This window comes from Pteropus alecto, unplaced genomic scaffold, assembly GCF_000325575.1.
Source record: "Pteropus alecto unplaced genomic scaffold, ASM32557v1 scaffold92, whole genome shotgun sequence".
NCBI lineage: Eukaryota > Metazoa > Chordata > Mammalia > Chiroptera > Pteropodidae > Pteropus > Pteropus alecto.
The window spans coordinates 2,877,435-2,900,307 of record NW_006432447.1 but is presented as its reverse complement, the minus strand read 5'-3'; the positions used below and the strand labels follow the sequence as shown (position 1 = coordinate 2,900,307).

The 22,873-nt window shown below is 42.3% G+C and overlaps 1 protein-coding gene across 1 annotated transcript in view; it reads right to left on the bottom strand.

The window, feature by feature from the left end:
• Positions 1–17,189: 17,189 nt before the first annotated feature.
• Positions 17,190–22,873, bottom strand: part of RBP1 (retinol binding protein 1) — a 20,312-nt gene continuing 14,628 nt past the window's right edge. The window contains exons 3-4 of the mRNA XM_015585758.2: positions 19,221–19,322; positions 17,190–17,442 (exon numbers count right to left, since the gene is read on the bottom strand). Coding sequence (XP_015441244.1) covers positions 17,389–17,442; positions 19,221–19,322 — 156 coding nt within the window. The 3' untranslated portion in view covers positions 17,190–17,388. The remainder of the gene's footprint in view (positions 17,443–19,220; positions 19,323–22,873) is intronic.

The window sequence follows — 22,873 nt, the reverse complement described above, 5'->3', positions numbered from 1 at the left end:
CAGGAGTCGTTTCAAACCACCTCTTCCAGAAGGGGCCTCTCCTCCAAGAATCCTCCGACTGCCCTTGGCAATCCCACCTGATGGAAACTTCTTTCCACCCACCTTCCTTCCACCAGGCCTAAAGAACATTTGGCATTTCCATTTACTATAGCTTGGAAATCTTTCCAAATCAGCACATATGATCTACTTCATTTTTATTTATTTGTCTATTCCTATGTTATTGCATTTTTTAATAGGTAACATAGTCACGTGGTTTGAAATGTAAGTAGTGTGAAAAAATACACGATGAAAAGCCTGGCTCACCTATGTTCAGTTCTCACTGCTGATACTGCCAAACAAGAAACCATGTATATGAATTTCTTGTGTATCTTTCCAGAGTTTTACAGCACATAAAGTCAGATATGAAGATATTGTCTTCCTCTTGTCTTTTTTTATCCAAAAAGGAAAATACAATAAACTTGGACTCACATTTTTCTTTTTCCTTATTTTGGCCAACTTTCATGTCAATACAGGGAGAGCTTTCTCATTTTTTCTGACTGCTGCTTAGTATCTCACTGGTTACAAGTACCATAACTAATTTAGACAATCCTAGGTTGAAGGTCATCGAGGTTGTTTATTATTACTTGTAATTATAAACAGTGCTATTCTGATCTATCCTGTACATGTGTTTTTATGCACTTTACAGAAAATGTCAAAGTGGTTTTCGAGTAGCTTGTCCCAGTGTATGTGTGTTCTTGTTTCATTATATTCTTGGAAACCCTGTGTATTAGCAACTAATTTTTAAAATCTTTATCAGCTAAGTATGTAAAAATGTATTTTGTTGTTTTAAAATGGATTTCTTTTATTATAAGTACAATTGAGCATATTTTTAAATATTTGCAAACCTTTTCTTCTTTTTCTATAAGATGCCTTTTCATGTCCTTTGTTCATTTTAAATTGGGTTGTCTTTTTTTGTTGATTTAAAGAGCTTTTTATAAATTAAGGAAATTAATCTTACTATAAAACTTACAAATATTTCCCTCAGTTCCTTGTCTGCCTTTTACCTCTCTATAGTACACTTCCCTCATATATTTCTATTTTTGTCAAAACAGTGTGTGCAGATATTATAAAAGTCGAGGTAGAACAAGGTGTTAAAGTGAAAACCACAGGCTCAAAATGGTGTTAATTGTGCTAAAAGCCCCTGATACCAAGCTTAGATTTAATACCTGATTTAATTGCAGTTTCAACCCCTCTCAGAAGTATAATCTTAATTAACCTATCTGGGATTTTCTGGTCAAGCACCAGTAAGGTAATCTGCCACATGGACCCTGTCTATCACCCCAATGAGGAAGAGAAGATTTGTGTGATACAACCCTTGCTGTTCTCTTTCCCCTAAAAAAAAGATGTTCTGGTCTAAAACTAATCCTTTATTTTCTTTTTGCTAATAACTCCCTTGCCACATCCTTCTTACAAAAACTTCCATTTTGTACAATTGCTGGAGCACCCTTCTGGTGGCTAAATAGGATGCTACCTTTTCATGAATCATTTAATAAAGCCAAATAGATCTTCAAATTTACTCCGTTGAATTTTGTTGTTTAACAAAGACTTATAATAAAACCAGAAGACTTTTGTCTCACCTCAACTCAGCAAGTTCCTATTTCCCAGAAGCAACTTTTTATACCACTTTTACCTCCATATTTATAAATAAACTTTTATCACTTTTCTTTATTATTTCAATTTCTGTCAAGCGATGTTGAAGATCCAGCACACTTATAACAGTTTCTCCTTCTCTTTCCTGTCCTCTGTTTACTTTCTCTCTTTCTTGCTCTCTCTCTCTCTCTCTCAATCTGTATCCCAATTTTTTGTTAGGTCAATATTGAGTGTTTATTTTTTTTTGACTATTTAAATATTGTTTATAATTGAGCTGAATAATTTACTTTGATTAGACTTCCATTCCTGTACAGATATTTGTTTTTCCTGGAATTGACAATTGCCTCATTTTTTGTTGGCTTGAAATTGTTATTTTTTTTTTAGCGTATGTGCTGCTGAAGCGAGCACATGTAATGTAATATGGAAATCGTTAGTTTTTGAAAGTCCAAAACAGTTGAGTAGTGTCAGTTTCATATATTTCAACCTAATACATATCTTTTACTAATTCTTTCCAAATTCTCAAATACAATGTAAAATCACTCTCAGTAGAATCAAGCACATCAAGTAAGACATTTTTTCTTGAAGATGTCGTTCTGGAGCTCTTCATCTTTCTACTGTAGCCTTCCTGTTTAGGTTGCCCCACAACCCAAGGGGGCAGTGCTGTGCCTAGAGTTCTTAAATCTATAAGCCCATTGGGACAGTTTCCTAGAGAGTAAATCTATAGTTTTTGACGGAGGAAGGTGGGCATAGTCAATTTTCTGGATGGGATAGAGGTGAAAATCCAGGATCCAAGTTGTTCCTTTTGTAGATATAGAATTAATTCTTCTGCTTTCAGTCTTCCTCCCTGACTTCTGGGGCATTCTGCACTTCTGACTTCTGTGCCCCATAGAAGGGTCTGCGGGTAAACTAGATTGCTTCTTGCTGGCATACTCTTTTTGTTTATTATTATTAAATTTATTGGAATGACATTGGTTAATAAAATTACACAGGTTTCAAGTGTATAACTCTATAACACATCATCTGTATATTGCATTGTGTATTTAGTACCGAAAGTCTAATTTCCTTCTGTCGCCATGTATTTGACCCGCTTTGCCCTTTGCTACTGGTATACTCTTTTGTGACACTTGAGTTTCCTTTTCCCACTCTGCTAAGTCAGTTAGCAGTCATCCAACCACTTTTCCATTTTCCCTATCACTCAACTGCTCTTTCTTTACTTTTGTGGATTTATACTATTTTTATTCTTTTCGGAAAAACTGAAAAATTTTGAAATGGGTAAAGAAATATTAGTGGATGTTCTGTCTAGCCCACCGATTTAGGTTATCTCTGCCTTTGGTTGCCTTTGACTAGGCTATTTTTGAACTTTGTAGAGATAGAAGTCAACTTGTAGAACTGATTGTAATGCAGATGTTTCTGGTTTACAGCTACCCAATTGATTCCTGATCATGGCAATGCAAATAGGTTTTGTCCAGTGGAGAATATAAATCTCCGTAAGGCAAATCCTCATTTGAACTACTTGTAATATCTTACTGGCTGTCTCATTAATTAATGAGTTAATTTAAAATATTTTCTAAGTCTTCATTTTATGTTTGTATGAGAGTTATACTTTCATCTTTTAAAAAAATTATCTTTTAACAATTTTGGAGTTCCCGCTACGATACACAATAGATTCAGCTGAAAGAACCAGGCAGACTGTGTGCCCAGAAAAGTATACATTACAAGCAACTTAAGCCAAGGCACATTTTTTAACTTGGCTCCTAGAGGTGAATCCTGTTAACAGAACTTTAACTTTGTCAACTTTATATTTTCTGGGTTTCCCCCTTCCCCCAATTAATTTTGGTTTTGTTTTCAGTTAATTTATAGCCCATAAATTATACCTTTTGGTGACAGCAGTGACTGGGAATTTGACTAGATGATTTGACCATTTGGTGATTTCTGTAGTTGAATGATGTATCTGTATTCTCTGCTGGGTGAGAGATGACAATCTGGTTTGCTAGGGTTTTTAATTTTTTTTTATTTGTTTGCTTACGTGTTTGTCTATTTTGAATACAAATTAACTTAAAAATTCTTGCACACTAGGAAGGTGAACAGCTTTCTTTGTGTCACTTGACTTGTGCTAAAATTATAGAATTGAAGCTATAAGCTCTTTGTCTGTTTAGAAAGGCCTTTACCTCTCAATGTGTGTTTGTATGTTTCCCTATTTCTGGAGGGTATAAATAAATTAGATTACAAAGTCTTAAATTAAAGGAGCTTTGTTCTGATTGGTTTATAGAATAAATGCCTATATAAAATCCTGAAAAATAAGATAATTAAACTCCCAATACTTTAAATGTGCTATTAAAACATTCTAAAAATTGTTTTTCCTAAAGCTAGCTCAGAAACCTCTTAAGAATCCAAATTCACATAATTAAATGTTAGGCAAACAAGACCAGTTTATTAATGTAGGTTTAATAAAAACAGCTTTGTCTTTTCTGATTTATCACAGTTAAGTATAATACAAGCAAACAGATTGGAAGTGAATACTTAAAACTGTCATTATTTGAGGTGATATAACCATTTACCTAGGAATAATCAGAATCAACACACAATCTGTTAGAACTGACAAGAGAGTTTAGAAAGTTTGCCAGATGTAAGAGCCAACTACGAAAATCAATAGCATTGCCTTATGCCAGCCATAACTTACTAGAAAATATAATAAAAAAGGAAGGAATTGTTCACAAGGGCAAGAAATCTATAAAGAGTATAGAAATTAACAGAAGCAAAAACATACAAGATCTCTATGAAGCAATCTTTTTTTTTTTAAATAGTATTTATTCTTCCCCTCATTTTTACATTAAAGAGATTTTTTAAAAATACAAAATTTCTCTTTCACTCCTAACATGCAATGAGCCTAACGGAATTCCCCTAATAAAAAAAAGTGAGGAAAACCATATATGATTATTAATCAACAACAGAAACCACACCTGGGGAGGGATGCTGACATTGGTTCCCCAGAAAAAAAGGGGGACCAGCATATTTTTCTGGAGACTTGGGCAAGGGCTGTGAAGCCATCAGTTTGGTCCCTTTCTTGGCCTTAACTTCCCCAGACTCTGGGATGGAGCCGAAGGGAGATTTTCTATGGAGAAATCTTGAAATCTTTATTAAAGGACACATAAGATAATTGAATGAAAAGGGAGACATAATACACTCTTGGATTAGATAATTTAACACTCTGAAGCTTTCTAGTCCCCACGAATTCATGTATAAATTCAATGTACTCCCAAATACAATTCTAGGTATAATTTTTGGCTGGGGGGGGGGGAAGAGGGGGAGGGGGGGAGGAACATGATAAAATTGCTCTAAAATTTATATGAAGGAATAAAAGTCCGTGAATAGCTTAGTCTAAGAAGATTGAAGGGTAGGAATCTGTCTTAACGATATTAAGATACTACAGCGTCAAAGTAAAAAGTATACTGTGGTGTTAATAGGAAGTTAATGCACAACAGAAGTAACACCATAAATCAATGGGAAAGGAACAGAGAGTGAGCAAACTGGTTCACTATGTGGAGAAAAATAAAACCAGATACCTTCCTAATACCCCATGCAAATGTGAATTCTAAGTGAATTAAAGACATAAATGTGAGCACTAAAACTATGGCATTTTTGGAAAAAAAAATGTAGGAGACTATTTTTGGACCTAAGGGCAAAGAAAGACTTCTCAAACCGAATTTCAGAAGCACAAAACATAAAGCAAAAAAATTATTACATTTATTATATATAAATTCAGGATTTCTGTTCAGCAAGGGAGATCACTGACAAGGTTAATTTATAACAGAGTGAGAGAAGACAGTTGCAATATCTAAAACCAACAAGTGAATAACATCTAGAATATACAAGAAATTCCCTCAAATCAGTGAAAAAAAAGATAGCAATTCTAATTTTAAAAAATGGTCAAAGGACACATATTAGCACTAGTACTGGCACAGAGGAGAAAACCCAAAATTCTAACAGACATATGAAATAATGCGTAAACTCGTCAGGAATTAGAGAAATATGTATTAGACAGCAATGAGATACCACTTGACATCTGTTAAACCAGCCCAAAGCAGAAAGCTGGGTAAAGCCAAATGTGGTGGGATATAGAGATAATAGGGATATAATAACTTGAGGAAATATGGACAATGTGGCCACCCTTGAGCACAATCTGGCTCTATTCTACACATTCCCTACATCCCAGTATTTCTGTTCTTGAGTGCATATCCTGAGGCAATTCTCAGATAGATCCATGAGAGGATTGTCCAGGGATGTTGAAGGACACCTGTCTGTTACTGGGAAGGTGGAGAGATAAAATGTGGTGGCTGTACACCACGAAGTATTATGCACCAAGTAGAAGCAAGTAATTCAATATATACAGAACGACATGAATGGACTATAAAAAAGGATGGAGGAAAAAAAGTAGGAAACACAATGAGATCTATAACATAATACCAGTTTATAAATTAAAAATACAGAACCACAAAACAATGCACATCTTGCCAAAATATGTTAACACTAAACTTATTAAAATGGTTGTTTATGGAAGAGAAGAAATGAGAGTACAAAGATAAAAAAGAATAAATATATTTATAACAACAACAACAACAACAACAACAACAACAACAAAACACCTCATTGAAACCTTGAAAGAAAAAAGATGCAGTGGTGGCATTATTTGTTTTTGTTTTTTTGTAGGATTTTATAAATTTTGCCTATGGGACTGTATGGATCTGGTGCTTTTGCAAGGAAGGGTCGTTCTTTGCAACTTTCTCAATTTCAACTAAAGTAATTGATCTCTTTAGATTTTCCGTCTATTCTGGGGTCGGTTTTGATATCTTATATTTCACTTGAAAAATTTCCATTTCTTGAAGGAATATTGTACTTCTATTTCCTGTGTCAGTGGCTATTTCCTCATTCCAATTTTATTTTATTTTGTTATTTATGGTTTCTCACTTAAAAAAATTAATTAGTGGTTTATTTTATTTCTAAATATCCAACACTTAGATTTGTTCAATTTTTCTGTCTTCGATGTCATTAATTTCTATTTTTGCTTTATTAATTCCTTCTTCCTATTATCCTTTATCTTCTCTTGCTATTCTTTCTCTAATTTTTAACTTATTAATTCATTTATTTTTATAATTTCTTTGTTAAGTAATATTAATTATTTAAGGCTGTGATTATTTCCTCTGAGCCCTGTTTTAATCGTATCCCTTAGGATTTTAAATGTAGTTTTATTTTTAAAACTTTTAATTTTGACATAATTATAGATTCACAAGAAGTTGCAGAAAAAGTATAGAGAGGTCCCATGTACCCATCACTTAATTTCCTCCAATGGTGACATCCTCTCTAAATATAGAGCATTATCAAAATGCATTATCAAAATGCTCTATATTTATAAATGATTGGCACAATTAATACAATCAACTATAGATCTTACTCAGATTTCACCATTTTATATGCCCTCATTTTTTGTATAGCTTTGTGAACAATTCTATGATATTTAATCATGTGTATAGATTCATGTAACCACAACCACAGTCAAGATATGGAACTATTCTGTGCCCACAAAGGAATTCCTTCATGCTGCCCCTTTACAGTCACATCCTCCTGCCCATTCCCTAACCCCTGGAAATCACTGGTGTGTCCTCCATCTCTGTAATTTTTTTATTTAGATAATTTCATCTAAATGAAATCATATAGTATGTAACTTTTGAGATTTTTTTTTTTCGCTTTGCTTCATACCCTAAGATCCATCCAAATTGGATCTCAACAGTTCCAACAGTTTTGAGTCTCAACAGTTCCTTTAATTGCTGAGTATTATCCCATTGCATAGATGCAACACAGTTTGTTTAACCTTTAATCTGTTGAAAGGCCACCCAGGGCTTATGGGGAAGGCATCTTGCCTCGGCAGGGCTTTTAGCCGAGTCTTGAAGAATGGTAGGCTTGGGGAAAAATCGGTAGTGATTACAGCAATCTTGAGGGTTATCAATTAGGGACTATAAAATGATAAGAGTCTCAAGCGTAAAATGGCAGAGATTCTCTTCAGACATTCCCAGGCCTTATCTTGATATCTTGAATTAGTTGATGCAATGCCCACCTCATCTGAAGAGTGGCACTGTCTCAGAGGTGGCCTCTTCTGTGGGACAAAGGTCCCCATCTACTGCTGCGTGTCAGGAAGATTTCTTAATGTGGTCTGAAGGTCTCTTTAGAAGGGCTGTAAATGAAAGAATGGTCAAGGTTGGGCTGATAACCACAGTGTGAAGTTCAGGCTATTAATTAACTTACTTACACGGTCCAGTAAGTCAGAGAATACAGGGAAAAGTGAGGAGCGAGAGGAGAATGGCATGAGACCAGGTCCTATCTGGCTGGAGAAAATCTGATGAAGGCCACATGGTGATCAACAAGAAAGAGCTCCTCATATGTGCAACCTGCCTTGGCGCTTCTCTGCCAAGATCACAGCAGCACCAAACTAATCAAAATTGAACAGAATTAGGAAAGATTCAATCAAAGAAGACCTCTTGGAGAAAAGACTTTTTGAACAAGTTCGTAAGAATTTGCTAGAAAGAGAAGAATCAGGCATTTTTCAGAGAGAATGGGAAAAACAGTAGCATTGTGCAGGAACCATCACATTCACTTCAGGAGGAAAGCATGGTTCAGACAGAAAGGACATATCCCAGACCTTCAGGGCAGGGACTTGTTAAGGAGGCCTTGAACACCAAAATGAGGAGGGCAGATACTACGGGACAGGAATTAAAGTGGCCCCTGGTGAGCACAGATAGTTCCCTACTTTTTTTCCCTACACTCTCTCATCCCCGCTCTTGTCATGGTGTCTGAGATGTTAAGGAGGGTCTAGGGTCACTTCTTCAGATTAAGACATCACCCCCTTCAGGTTTTTCTTTTAGAAACAAAAAAGTCTAAAGATAGTTCTTCCCTCTGGACCAGCCCAAAGTGCATTACCTAGGGCTGCATCTCCATGTCTGCTAGAAATTTACTCTTTATTTTTCCAAAAAGCTACTGAGCTTACCCACTCCACCCCCTGAAGAGGGTCTTTCTAAATTCCTGCACCCAACGTTGCTCTCTAGTCATCTGGAGCTCCATCTGAGGCACTCATCTGGTCCCTGAACTTAATGTGACATTTTCTGTGTGAATGGCCCAGCCATGGCCCTGGCCCAATCAGGTGATCAATATACATTTATGGAGAATTAAAAAAACAATAGGAGACATCTCAATCTACTTGAGACTGGTATCCATTTGAAACTGGTATCTAATATTGCCTCATCTGTTTATGTGCCGGGGGCAGGGGCGGGGGGGTTGCTTAAAACGTAGAAATTAACTCACTTCAGGAGGCCAGAAGTATTGACAAAGTTGGTTCCTTCTGAAGGTTCTGAGCAAGAATCAGTTCAGTGTCTCTCTCCTAGCTTCTAGTGGTTGCTGGTAGTCCTTAGCATTCTTTGGCTTATAGACACATTACTCTAATTTTTGCCTCCATATTCAAATCACCTTCTTCTGTGTGTTTCCCTTTCTGTCTCTTATTAGGATGAGAATCCTGCTGGATTTAGGGCCCACCATAATTCAATATGATTTCATCTTGATCTCTACCTTAATCACATCTCCACTGGATTTTAAGTAAATTAATAAGAGAACCACCATCTTATTCTATCCTTTAATTCTCGGCCTCTTTAGGATTCAAAGAAAGAACCTGAGGTTTGTTAGCTCTTTCCTCAACTCTTCTAGCTCCTTGACAACCAGACTCTGAAATGTGGCTTCATGGGAAGGGCACAGTTTTTGGCATGACAAATACCCAGTTGCCAATCTCAGTGCTGCCTCTTGGTTCTACCTGTAAAGCCCTATAAAGAAGAAATGAAATCTTGCCATCAGCTGGTATGTCATAGTCATGGGGTCCAGAGGATGGGGCACAGCAGCCCTTCAGGGTTCCCATGGAGATCCCGTCAGTTCACACAGTGACCACTCTGATCATGTATCTGAGAGTTCCTGTATCAGTGACTGACTGCTCTGTAACAAATGGCCCCATAGCTTAGTGTCTTAAAACAACATAGACATTTATTATCTCATAGTTTCTATGGGTCAGGAGCTTGAGAGTGGCTTAGTTGGACTGAAGGATCTGCTTTCAAAGGTGGCCACAGTGAGAGGCCACTGCTGCTCTCCATGTGGACCTCTCCACAGTGCTGCTCAAGTGCTCTCATGACATGGTGACAGACTTCTCTCAGACTGAGTGATCCAAGAGAGAGAACAAGGAGAAAGTTCTGTGTTTCATGACCTAGCCTCAGGAGTCACATACCATCACTTCTGCCACCAATTCACGTTCAAGGAGGGAGTGGGAAAAAATTAGCCTCCACCTTTTTAAGGAAGACATGTCAGAGAATTTGCCAAAATATTTAAAAACAACCACAGCTCTCCTTTGACTCCATCCTTCTTTTCCTCTGTCTTCATCTATCTGGTCTTACACTGCTCCACTCCCCCCACCCTTTCACCCCCACCCCCAGGGTCCAGAATCTCTGCCAGAGTGGTACGTGTGTGGAGAGGTGGTGGTGGGTACTGAATTAGATTACAAAAATCTCTTCTTGTTTCATATTCCAAGAATCTTCTCAATAAAAGGTGAGTGAGGAGAGAAAGAAAGAGTTTAGGGGAAAATACCCTATTTTGACACATGAAAATGCATAATTTTAAGCAATTTCACTAACTTGTCAGAGATTCAGTGTTTTCATTAGGAGGCTGAGGATGATGATATACGTCTCACAAGATTGTTATATTGGGACCATTTTAATCACAAGTAACCAAACTCCAACTCATGCTAGTTAAGGAAAAGCAAAGGATCTAATTCGCTCATAAGTAAAAAGCCCAGGGTTAGGACTGGTGTCAGGCAGGGCTGGATCCTTATGCGCGAATGATAAAGCAGCATCTATTCTCTTGCCTGTTTTCCTCCATGAAGCTTTCATTTCAGTAAGGCTCTCTCCATGTGATGGCTCTCAGCAGCTCCAGGTTGGCATTCAACCCCTTTATCTTCCCCGACTATAGAGCATCTCTTTCCCAGGCATCGAAACTAAAAACTCAAGATCATGTACTTGTGCTCAGTCCATTGACCCTGGGTTTGATTGGCCAGACCTGTGTTGTGTATCTAGCCCTGGAAGTGACTGGGGCAAAGAAAGTAAGTCCTGTCTGAACCACATAGACTGAGGAAGAAGAAAGGGGACCAGACTTGAAACAAGAAAACTAGCAGTGGTCTACTATGCTGCTGATGAAGATTGAAGGAGATCAATGTTTTCATGACACTTTATGGGAAATGTTTTTTTCTGGGGTTTTCTCTTTTCCTCCCTCTCCACATTTAATCATTTGATAAGTCCATGGACTCTCCCTTAGCATTGTTGTTTGCAACTGCCCCTTCTCTCCATCCCACTGCCTTGGTATGGCCTCTCACTGCCGCTTTCCTGGACTATGTTGGAGCACCATCTCACTGGCCCCGTTCCAACTCTCTGAGAGCACCTGAACCTGAATCTGGCTCTGGAAGATCCATCACCTCCACACACTTTCCAATGTCCTCTTGGCTATAGAGGTCCAGGTGGAAGGTTTATGGTAGAGAAAGCTGGCTGTAGGTATGTGGTAGAGCTGGCTAGCTGGGATGGAGTGGGCATGCATGGTAGCAATGGTCCGCAAAGCAACCCTGGAGACCAGAGCGGAGGGGAGTTTCTTTCCCATGAGCGGAGGGAAACCACATGGCCAGAGTGCATTACAGTTTCTCAGCCTCCACATCCCAGCAGCTTCACTCATCATCTCTCCCAGAGGAGAAGCGATTGCTTGCCAAGCTTAAATCTAAAATGAAAAGCACCTGGTTAACCTCGCCAATCAGCTCCACAAGGACATGCATAGTCAAGGCAGATGGAGTTTGATTTTACGCAGTCATTTATTTATTTATTTAAATTTAATTTATTTTAACTAGTTTTTAAGAAAGTTTTTATCATGGACTATTTCAAACATCTGTGAAGGAGACAGGATAGTTGAATGAATTCCACATATCTGTTATCCAGCTTCAACATTTATCATTACAGCCAGTCTTAGTTCATTTCCTCCCCTCCTCAATTATTTTGAAACAAACCCAGACATTATACTTCTTATCCATAAACATTTCAGTGTGTATCTCTAAGAGACAAGAACTCTTAAAATATATGACCATAATGCCATTATCACACCTAAAATTTAAATAGTGTTTCTGGTAATACGATCAAATAGTGTCAGCGTACAAATTTCCCTAATTATCTCATATGCCTTTTTGTTTTAGTTTGTTTTTACAGTTCATTTGTTTGAATTAGGATTCAAATAAAGGCCATGTAGCATGATTAGTTGATATGTCTCCTGAGTTTCTTTTAGCCTACAGGTTCTCTTTCTTATCTTTTTTTTATTCCCCGCAATTTATTTGTCAAAGAAACCAGGTTATTTGTCCTGAAATTTCTCACAGTCTGAGTTTTCCTGATTGCATCCCTAAAATGTCCTTTAATTTGTTCCTCTGTCTCTGCATTTTCTGCTAATATGTAGTATAGGAAGCACATGGTTCTGATTGCCTCTCTATTCTGTGCCTGTTGCCAGTGTCGATAGCCTCCATGATATTGGAAACTGAAAAGTAGAAGCTTTGCCACTGGCGCCAGCCCGAAGCCCATTTCTCTGCTGCCTCCATCAAGTCTGCATTGTCCACCTCCCTCACATGGTTCTCTTTCCGAATTTCTTCACTCAGGCATATCTAGCTGAGAAAAAGTTGGTCTCATATCTGGGGCCTGGCAAAGTAGCCTCAAAAGCTAGTTTTTCCTTCCATGAATACTTTGGAGAGGTAAAATTCCTAATGAAAGAAACTCCCCAAACATGGGAGAGTTGTTGGCAAGATGACAAATGTGATGGATGTCCACTGGGAGTGTCTAAGCCAATGGTAAAACTGAGAGTTAAGTTAGGAGTTCGAACAAGGCCTCCAGTAGGAGCCTGTGATATTGGGCTCGGACCTCACATTCGTTAAGGGCTTTTCAACTTTTGACACTATCACCAAATACGTTATACGTGAAGGTCACAGAGACAGGATTGGAACAGAACGAAGTTCATGATCCAGCTTTAAACTTGTGTACCACTCTTGGACCAGACTGCCTCGGGTATACTATAAATTCATAAATTTTATAAATTCTATAATTATCTCGAAACTAGCACAACATAATTATATTACATTGCATTTTTGTGTGCTAAACTATTTAATTTGTTACATGCAACCATTTAAAATAAACCACAACTTTTTGTCATTCTACTCTGGTATTTCTTTATTGTGGGCATCTCAAAAAGGGGAAATGGCTAGGATCACCCTTGAGAGAATCAACTCAAAGAAAGGGGCTGGGTTTGTGGGCTCCCCAAAGTTTTCTCTGAAGGATTGGTAGGGTTTGGATTATTAGAGGGGAAATGGGGATATCATCGTTGGTAAGTGTCCTTCCTAGAGTGAATCGAGTCCTTTTTTCCGAAGAGACAGCCATCTTGTTCCTTGTCCCAACTTTCTCAGAGCAAAGACCCTTTTCTGTGACCTGGGTGATTAGCAGGTCTCCAGCTCAGGGATGCGATATAAGGCTGAAGCTGAATTAGTGAAGTCTCTGGGGACTCAGAGTGGGAAGACCCAGAGTTGCAGGTGAGGGTGGGTGGTGTGGGAAGGTTGCTCCCATCTGTTGGTGTAGGTAAGGGGCATTTAGGAGGATTAAGCAGACTTTAATTGCAGTGCAGTGTTGAGCTGTTTAATTTGCACCTGAAATGAACAGTAGTGGTATCCTAATTAATTGAGACAGAGGTTATAAATTAGGGCTTCCAGAGAGGTCTTTGGGGTTTGCCTTGCCAGAATTTTCTCTTTGTGGAAAGGTTTTAGAGGCTTCCCAGAGAATGACATTGAAGGGGGCTTGGGGACTCAGGATCCAAAGTCCATCCTCTGCCAGCCCTGTCATGGAGGCTCACCATGTCTTTGTATTAGAAATCCTGGGGTCCCAATCAGTATCCTGTGTGTGTTGGGGTGGTGGATAGCAGAGGACTTGCATTAGGGTTTGCACCCCCGGAGGTCAGAGAGGCCCGGCTCTAGCCCCTCCTTCTGGCTCAGAGGCTCCTGGAATTTTCCTGCCCTAGCTGAGCCATCCCTCCTGAATTTTGTTCGATGCTTCTCGGCTGCCACTGAGCTTCAGCTGCTCCTGCTCTTCTGCCACCCACATCACATCGTGTCAGCGGCAATGAAGTCACGTTGATTGCAACCCTGAAGTGCCTCTCAGATCTCTCTCTCTCTCTCTTTTTATTAACCTACATTTAAATTGCTTTGTTATATGCCAGGAATTGTTTAAATCTCCTTGGAAATAAAACATACCATATATCTATTCGAAGTTGCTTACATGTGTTAGGTTCATTTAATTCTCACAAAAAGTCTGTGAGGAATTGTTAGCTCCAATTTACAGATGGGTAAACTGAGGCACAGAGTGATCTGCATGACTTGCCTTAACCTCACAGAGCTAGGAAGTAGCGGAGCTGGATTTGAACCCAGGTCACAGGGTTCCAGAGCTTGGGCACTCAGCCCCCTCACTTCGCTGCCTTTGCCATTATCTTAGGCTTGGCCTCGGCTCGGCACTTCCTGCTTTAGTTGCTGCATGTGGTGGTCCTAGTTTTTAAAAAAAATTCGAAGTTGTGTGATGTAACTATATTAATAAATTCTCACTTAGGGTGTTTTTTGAAATACTGTAACTCTTCAGTTCAAAAAATGTCAAAAAAAACCTTTCCAAGCTGGCGGACCCAGGGAACTGTGAGATGCAGTGATGCTATTTCCACAGCCTAGTGGCACCAGGTGAGCTGGCGAGTCCTATGGGCATGATGGTATTGTTGCCATGCTTTGGAAACTCAGGGAGTCCATTACTAGTGCCCAGTTGTTATCAAACAGAGTTGTTATGATTGAAAATCTTTTTTTTTTTTTTTTAATATCCTGTAACAATGGCATCCAAGTGTCAGTTAAGTGGTGGAGCTTGCGGTAGTGTTCCAAAATTGGAGCTAGCATCAAGAGCTTTGGACTGGAGTTGAGAGGTGCTAAAAGCCACGAAAAGGCTGAACAAGCTGACATATGCTGCTGCCAAATTCAGGAGCAAGCCCCCTGCACAATACTGGAGATGGTGCTGGGCAAACGGAAAGCAACATTAAAGCCAGAAGCCTTCTTCTGTGGTTCCAGATTTACACACAATAAGAAACATCCTTCTGACTTTACATATACTTCTTCTTGTGGAAGATTAGTCTCATATAAAGTGAATTTTGAATTAAATGTGACTGCCCTGTGCGATGCTCCAACTGGTATTCCTTGTACTTTTCTCTTCTTACTACTGAGAGAACGGCTGCCAGATTAGTTCTGCTGAAAAGCCAGGCCACCCCTGTTCAAAAACCTGTGACTCTCACTGCTCGCTAAAATAGGTCCAGGTATTCAAGCTACTCAATCAGAGTAGGGCTGAGTCTCTCATGGGACTAGCGTCCTCCAAGGGTGGAGCCATGAGCCCTACATCACAGGTACACTCACGCTAACAGGGCTACACCTGTGAGTCCTCCATCAGAACCTGGTGAGGGAGGCATTTTTACATTGGAGGTGGTCTAATGGGGGTCTCAATATCTGGGGTGAGAAATCCTGGATGACTAACAGATGTGTCCCTAGCTCAGTGCCTGGCACGTAATAGGTCTTCATCAAACATTTATGTGATGAATGGATAGATGAATGAATGAATGAATGGTCTTTACAAGAGCCTTTGCCTTTAATTTCTCTATGCTCAGGGACATAGCCAAGGGCCACGAAGGTGAACAAGTATCCCAAATCTTAAGGCAATTCTGGGTTTTAGTTTCCTTGGTCTAAGCTAAGGATATGACTCTGATAAAAAAAAAAAAAATTAAACATTTCTTACATTTGTCTAGGGCAGGGTTTCTCAACTTTCAACCTTGTCACTTTTGACATATCGGCTGGGTAATTCTTTGTTGTGGGAGGCTGTCCTGTGCATTACAGGATGTTTAGCAGCATCCGTGGCCTCTGCCCACATTTTTAACAGCTTGGGTGGGGGTTAGCACTGCTGGCATCTAATGGCAGAGGTCAGGGATGCCAGTAGCACCAGCCCCTCAAGCTGTTAAATTAAATACGTCTCCAGACCTTGCCAAATGCCCCTAGATGGGGGCTGGATTGCCCCCAGGTTGTAAACACTGGTCTAGAGGAATGGCTCTTGATTCCAGTGGCATATTAGAATCACTTGAGAAGCTTAAAGAAATACCGATGAGTGGTTCTCACCTTGAGATGTAACTGGTCTTGGGGAGTGGCCTGGGTATAGGGCATTCTGAAAGCTTGCCAGGTTGTTCTAATGTTCAGCTAAGTCTGAGAGCCATTGGTCCAAGGCTTGGAGGTCTACAGGTGTTATACGCATTACAAACCTCACCACCCTTGCATGGGAGGCAAGGTGGATTATTATGGTTTGCTGACTAGAGAAGTGAGGTCCATGGAGGTGTGGTGTTGTCCTGTAGGTGGCGGAGTTGGGATTCGAACTCTGCTCATCTGACTCCTTAACCCAGTACTTGTTCCGAGGCAGGACATGGCCTAGGCGAACTTGATGTTGAGGGGGGTCCTCGATGTAAGCCTTCCCTTTCCCAGCGGTTTTCCCTATCCATGGTCTCCCACCTCCTCACTTTAGACCCTTCGGTTTCTCTGCTCATCTTATCTCAGTTACAGATGACGTTTTCCTCCTCTTGCAAACATTGCTCTTGGCATCCATGCTTCCCTGCTTAGCCCTGGACCCCCTTCTGTTCCTACTCACATACGTTCTTGAGATCCACGCTTCACAGGCTTTGTCGCGGCGTGGCATTTCCCGGGGAACTTGTCCCCTTCCTCCTGAGATTCTGAATTACAAGGTCTGGGCTGTAGCCTGGCAATCATTTACATTTTAATGTGAACATGAAGCTGTTTTCCCTCTTCTAGGGGAATCTGTAAGCTATGTCTCAACTAAAACAGTGAAAAGGAAGGATTGCATCAGCCCATAGATGAGGTGGGGCGGTTATGCGTTGGTGAAGGATGTGTTCATAACATCTCTGAAATCAAATCCAATTGGCGACAGCCTCTGGTTAACGTTTACTTCATTCTCCCTTTGGGTCTATGATTCTATCCCGTTCCATTTCATTCATAAATAACTTTTAGAACATCCTTTGTGTCCATGCAGAGTTAGAGATCTCTGTTGGTCAGATCCCCTTAACTAGGCTCTAAGTTCCCAGGGTAAAGGGCATTTTCTCCTGCTTCTGTGGCACTCACTGCACTTTGGCCCTGACCGGACATGTAACGTGGTAGGTACAGATGTGACTGAATGTCAGGCCACACACCCTGGGCCAAGCCTGTACCCTTGGGGAACGACCGTCACACAGGTGCAATGTCAAGACTAAATCTGTAGGCATGTGGCTGAATTTCTCCTTTCTGTCCAGAAGTGGCATCAGGAGAAGCCAACTTCAGAAGCCCTGGAGAAAAAGTGAGCACAGTGGGGTTTTGAAGCCTTGAGCAGAGATCACTTTTATTGAAATGGCTTTGTTTTAAGAAAAGGAAAAGAGACAGACAGCCGAGAGACAGACTGCTGACAGATACTTGGGGGTGGCCGGACATTTCTACCTCATGCTATGTAAAGAGGGGCTTCCTGGACCATACATCCAAGCCACTCATTCCACAAACCAAGGTCTGCCCGGGCTTCAGTGCATCTTCTTGAATACTTGCTTGCAGATCACACCCTGCACTCTCATCTCCTGAAATAAAAACAGATGCTCGTCATTATCCAGAACAAGGTCACACTCGGTGCTTAGTGCATCTAGGTGCAGAAACTTAAAAAATACTCAGGCTGCTGTTTTTCCCAAGACTTGGTTTGAACCGACCAATTCCTTGGAAAGATGGCTGAACTGGGTCAGTGGAGATCAGGCCCGACAACGGCCTATAGACAGAACTAGTGGGGAAACAGTGTGGCTCAGAGCTGACCAATAGGACCTTCTGATGCCTCTCCTCCCCTTCAGGGGGCCAAAGGCTTTAAGAGCCTCAGGCCTGAACCCAGGAGGGTCTGTGACCAGGCTTGGGAGAAATCAGGCCCAGACATAGGGCTCGACCTTTAAGGGGCTCAATAAGCTGCTGCAGACTAGGGTTGCAAACTAGCATGGTGGTTCCAGATTTCAGTTACACGTTGGAGTTACCTGGGGAGTTTGAAAAATGCCTAGGCCCAGGCTAGACCAGTTATATTGGTACCTCAGTGGGTGGAATACTGGAGTTGCTATTATCAAAAACTTCAGGTAATATTAAATACAAGCAAGAAAGCCCATGCTCTGCTTATAGGGCAGTCCCTGCTGAGTGTTGCCAGGGGAAATGACAGCACAGTGTTGCCATATCTTCTAAGTTTTTTTTTTTTTTTTTTTTTTAAGAGGCTGGAAATCAGAATATTTATGTGACATCTAATTTTTAAATTGTTGGCTAAAGAAGTTTGAAGCCCATTGATGGTCAAATAAAAGAGACCTGTGGCCCCCAGTTAGCAATCTCTGGCACAGAGCCACAGAAATATGGCACTGAAAGGACCAATAGAGATCACATAATCTACCCTTATTGCTCTGCAGTTGAAGAAGTAAAGGCCCAAGGAGAAGATGCTCAAGGTCAGGCACTGCAGCCCAGGTTCTCTGTACTAACCTAAGCTGGCTCTGAGACAATGCCCTTGTGTCTCTTTTCAGCATGCACTTGTCTATCCCAAAGCTCTTGTAGACCCTGATCTTTGCAGAACCCTTATGTGGTAGAATGGCATTTTGCAGATGAGGCTGAAGGAAGGCACTCAAAGGCACCCAGTGAGTCAGGATTAAAACCCACATCACCTGGACCAGGCTCCTTCTCAGAAGGAAGGTAGTTGCGGAGTTTTAAGGGGGAAGAAGGAGTAATGGGAGGTCTCCTTTCAGAAGACATGTTTTAGTTTAGCCTTCCAGGGGCTAAGGCACCTATCCTCAATTTGTGCTTGCTTTTCCCAGATAATGGATGGAGTAGAAGTTTCTTTGATCAGAGGCCCCAGATTGAAGGACAGGATGAGTGAGACCCACACTTGAGCTGAGAATGGCTTCTCCCCTGACCTAGACTCCTGAGATCATGTCTTAGTGAACTCTCCTTGGTTCTTGTCTGCCACAATTTGGTATGGCGAAGATAGACATCACTTGGGACCAAATTTAGTGCTGCCACTTTCTAGCTATGTAAGCTGGATGTGAATCTCCATGTCCACATCTTGAAAATAAGAACCATTACAGTACCTGACCCATAGGGCTTCTGAGAGAATAGAAACAGATTATGAAATGCAAACGGGCTTAGCTCCATATCTCATGTTTGGAAGATGTACCTCCCCACCTTCTCCCTCTGATTGGACAATTTGGTCAGCCTAGACCTTGAAAAATAATGCTCTTTCTAAAGACACTCAAGCATCTTCTCCAGGCCCTAGGAAGAGAAGCTTCAGAGCAGAACCAAGGCCCAGCCTGGCCTGCCCTACTTCCTCACAACCCCAGGAACCTACCAGGTGCAGCTCATCACCCTCAATCCACTGGGTCCAGCCGCGTCCCTCCTTCTCACCCTTCTGCACACACAGGAGCTTGTCCCCATCCCAGCTCACAGTGGTCTGCCAAGCAAAAAACAGTTGTCAGTCTTGAGCAAGAAGCCCCTAGAGGCTGCGGGAGGGGCAGCCCCCACCTTGATGATCCAGAGTGTGCTCAAGTCAATTTCATCACAGAAAATTTGCAGCCTAATACTCCCGGTCCATCACATGCTCTTACTAAAATATGCAAATCAGTTTCACAATTTACAAAAACCTTCATAAATTCCATTTAACAGGGTAATTAGGAAAGAAAAAAGTCATCAGGGCGGGGCTCTCAGTGCAAGGCTTGAGAATGGGACTGAGAAGGGAGGAGGGGCTTCCTGGGGCTCAGCACTGTATGTGGGCAGGGTGGGGGCTGCTGTCCTGCATCTTGCTGGTGAAAGGTGAACTTCAGAGTTCCCTGCCCATCGCCAGAATTCACTCACTCACTCATTCATTCATTCATTGTTTCAATATTTGCAACGTCTTGGGACACCAAAAAGACCCCACTTTTGCCCTCAAGGAGCTGTTCATCTCACAGAGAATGATCTCAGACATAAATAGCCAACTGTAGGTACGAACAGCAGCTCTTCCAGGCACTTCCTGTGCCATCTCTAAATCCTCCTATTTGGAGCGTGGATTAGCATCTGTTTTACAGATCAGGTTAAGAGACTTGCCAAGTTCATCCAGATGGTCGCTGGCAGAGCCAGGTCAAAGCATAGACGGGTGGGGCTCTGAAGTCCCCCTCCCCACTGGACTACACTGCTTCCCTAGGTGCCCAGTGTCACCAGAGTTACAGACCAGAGGCTGCAGAAGCCCAGATGAGAATCAGAGAAGGGAGGCTCTGGGAAGAGAAGGTACCAGGGCTGGGCCTTGAAGGACATAAGAATGGAGCTGAAGCAGAGGACAGGAAGGGCTGGGGAGAGGGGTTTTCAGGGGACCACCATGAGATGAAAACACAGAGATGATATGAAAGCACAGACATGCTCAGGAAGCTCTTTGGGAGGGTCTCGGGGGAACCGTAGGAGAAAGGGGAGGAAGCCTCTGGTTATGCTGTGCTCACTACCACTCCCACCCACTACCTTCAGGCTCTCGCATCTTCCCTGAGCCCTGCCAGGTGCCGGGTGTGCTGAAGGGAAGACAGCATGAGGAGGCCAGCCTGTCTGTGCCAGCGGGAGACAGCATCGTCTTATTGGAGCAGCCAAAACCCGCCCGGAAATACGAGGCCGAAGAGTCTTGGAATTTAGAGGTGAGACAGTCCAGGAGCTCGTGGTCTAGACTGGGACATGTGTGCAGGTGTGACAGGCATCTCCTCTATTTGCAAACACCTGCTTCCCTCTGGACAGCTCTTTCATACGGGGCAATTCCACATAATGAGCCTTGCTTCCTCACTGGAGTGGTTAGAACTCCATTTGCCCCTTGTTCACTGTGTGACGCTGAGCGAGTCCCTTCTCTGGACCCCAGTGTTCCCAACTGTCATATGAGGGGATTGGAGGCCATTAAATCAGAGCCTCTGGCTTTACAGAGGTAAGGTTCTCGGAGTTTTGCGTTACCGGCCTTGCTCTGCTGAGTAGAGACAGTCAGCAAGAGCCAGATTAAGGATAGGAGAGAAGGAGAAATCTGAGAAATGGGTGTGAAGTGAGCGGGGCCCTGTAGGAGGGCCGCCTTCCCCTGCCTCCCCAACCCATCTCTTTCTTGGGCTTGCTGGTCACTGCTGCCCTCTGCCGTTGGGATGGCACCTACAGTGAGACACGCACACAAGGGTGACAGGTGGGGAGCCAGCTGTGTTCCCCCAACTTTGCACAGGAATAAAAATAAATCCAACCTCTGCTCCTGCAGCCTGTTCCCAAAGGGAGATGGGGCACAGGAGGACTTGGGCTGGGGGTGGCTCTTCTCTCTGGTTCAGAGATCACTTGGGGCACATGTCCAGCCCCAAGCCAGAGAGAAGGGGCAAACAGACTCGGTGCCCCCTTGTTTCTCAGCACAGGAAGACACCCAGAAGATGTCTGCTAAAGTCTTTGGGGGCTGCGGAAAAAACATGGGCGTTGTGCTAAGAATTGGAACAGTCCCCAAGACGTACACCCTTCATTTCAATCCAGTCATAGCTGGGTATGGCTGCTGGGAGCCAGGGATGGGTCCTAAAGGATTACTGCAGAGAAGGGCAGACAAAGAAGAGCCAACCAGTTACCACCCAGTGTAGTAGGCGCTGGGATTAGGGGCAGCACAGGGCCTGCAGTGCCCAGGAGGGCTGTTCATTCTTACAGAAGACATAAGCTAGTTTTCGAAGTGGGAAGGCATTCCAAATAGAGTGAATAAGGATAAGCAAGCCAGTGCTGCAGAAGCCATCCTGGAGTTAAGGAGGGGGAGGAGCGAGGCTGGAGCAGAAGGAGCCACAATGCCAGACTAAGGACTGGGATTGCGGCCTGAAGCACGTTTTCAATGCCTCCCAATGCTGCCCGCCGCCATGCACAGCCCAGGCTCTGATCTGCTGGGTGTAGTGATCAGGGAGAGCAGTCACCAGGTGGGCCAGGGAACCTGCTGGGCTGTCCTCTGGGTTAACGAGGCCTGGAAGGTCAGCCATCATTTTCACTGGGATTCTGGTCCTGCCCCCTCCCACTGAACAACCTCCACCTACATCACGTTGACTCAGTATTGTTAGCAAAGAACATGTTCCCTGGAGTCAACAGACATGGGCCCTTTGTTCCCAGCTCTGTGGAGTGACTTTGGGCAAGGAGATTAGCCTCTCTGAGCCTCAGTACTCTCATCTACAAAAGAGGGATGAATGGAACCTACTGTGCAGACAGTTTCCTGATAGTCGCCCCCCTATCACATTGGCTCTGGGCTTGGCTGTGTGACTTGCTTTGGCCAATGGGACATTAGCAAGCTTGGCACAGGCGGTGCCTTCATAAGCACCTGAACGCAGGGGGTGTGTCCTCTCAGAGCCCTCCCCTCTTGGAATGGAGCTGCTGTGATTTAAGGAGGTCCAGGCTATTCAACTGGAGAGAATGGCCACATGGAGAAGTCTTGGAGGACAAGAAAGAGAGGTTACTGCAGAAGAAATGAGGCCCCGACTGAGCTTTCAGGTGAATGCAGTCACATGGAGCTGAAAAACTGCCCATTCAATCCACAGAACATAATAAATGACTGTTGTTCTAAGTTATTAATTTTGGATGGTTTGTTGTGTTGCGTTAGATAATCGAAGGGCCTACTATACCAGGTTGTGCTAAGGATGAGAGAAAAACCATCAACTGCCTAGGGCTAGCAGGGGCGCTAGGTAATGTGGAATCATGATGTACAGAGCTCAGACATGGATGAGATTTGCTTGTCAAAGTTGAACAATTACTAAAGTCTCTCTCTCTCTTTTTTTTTTTTTAAGTTGGAGATTTGCGAAGAAGCGATGAACATGCTATTCACTGTGGCTTAATGTCTCAGAAGTGGCTTCTCTTCCAGGAGACTTGGCTCTAAGTGGAGACCTTGCAGGGGCTGCCTGCTGAGCTGGGTGCCCAGGAGCTCGGTAATGTTCGCTTCCCCTAAAATTTAATTAGTCTCTGTTTAAACAGAAGATCTATTTGGAGATTCCAATCAATAGCTGCGAT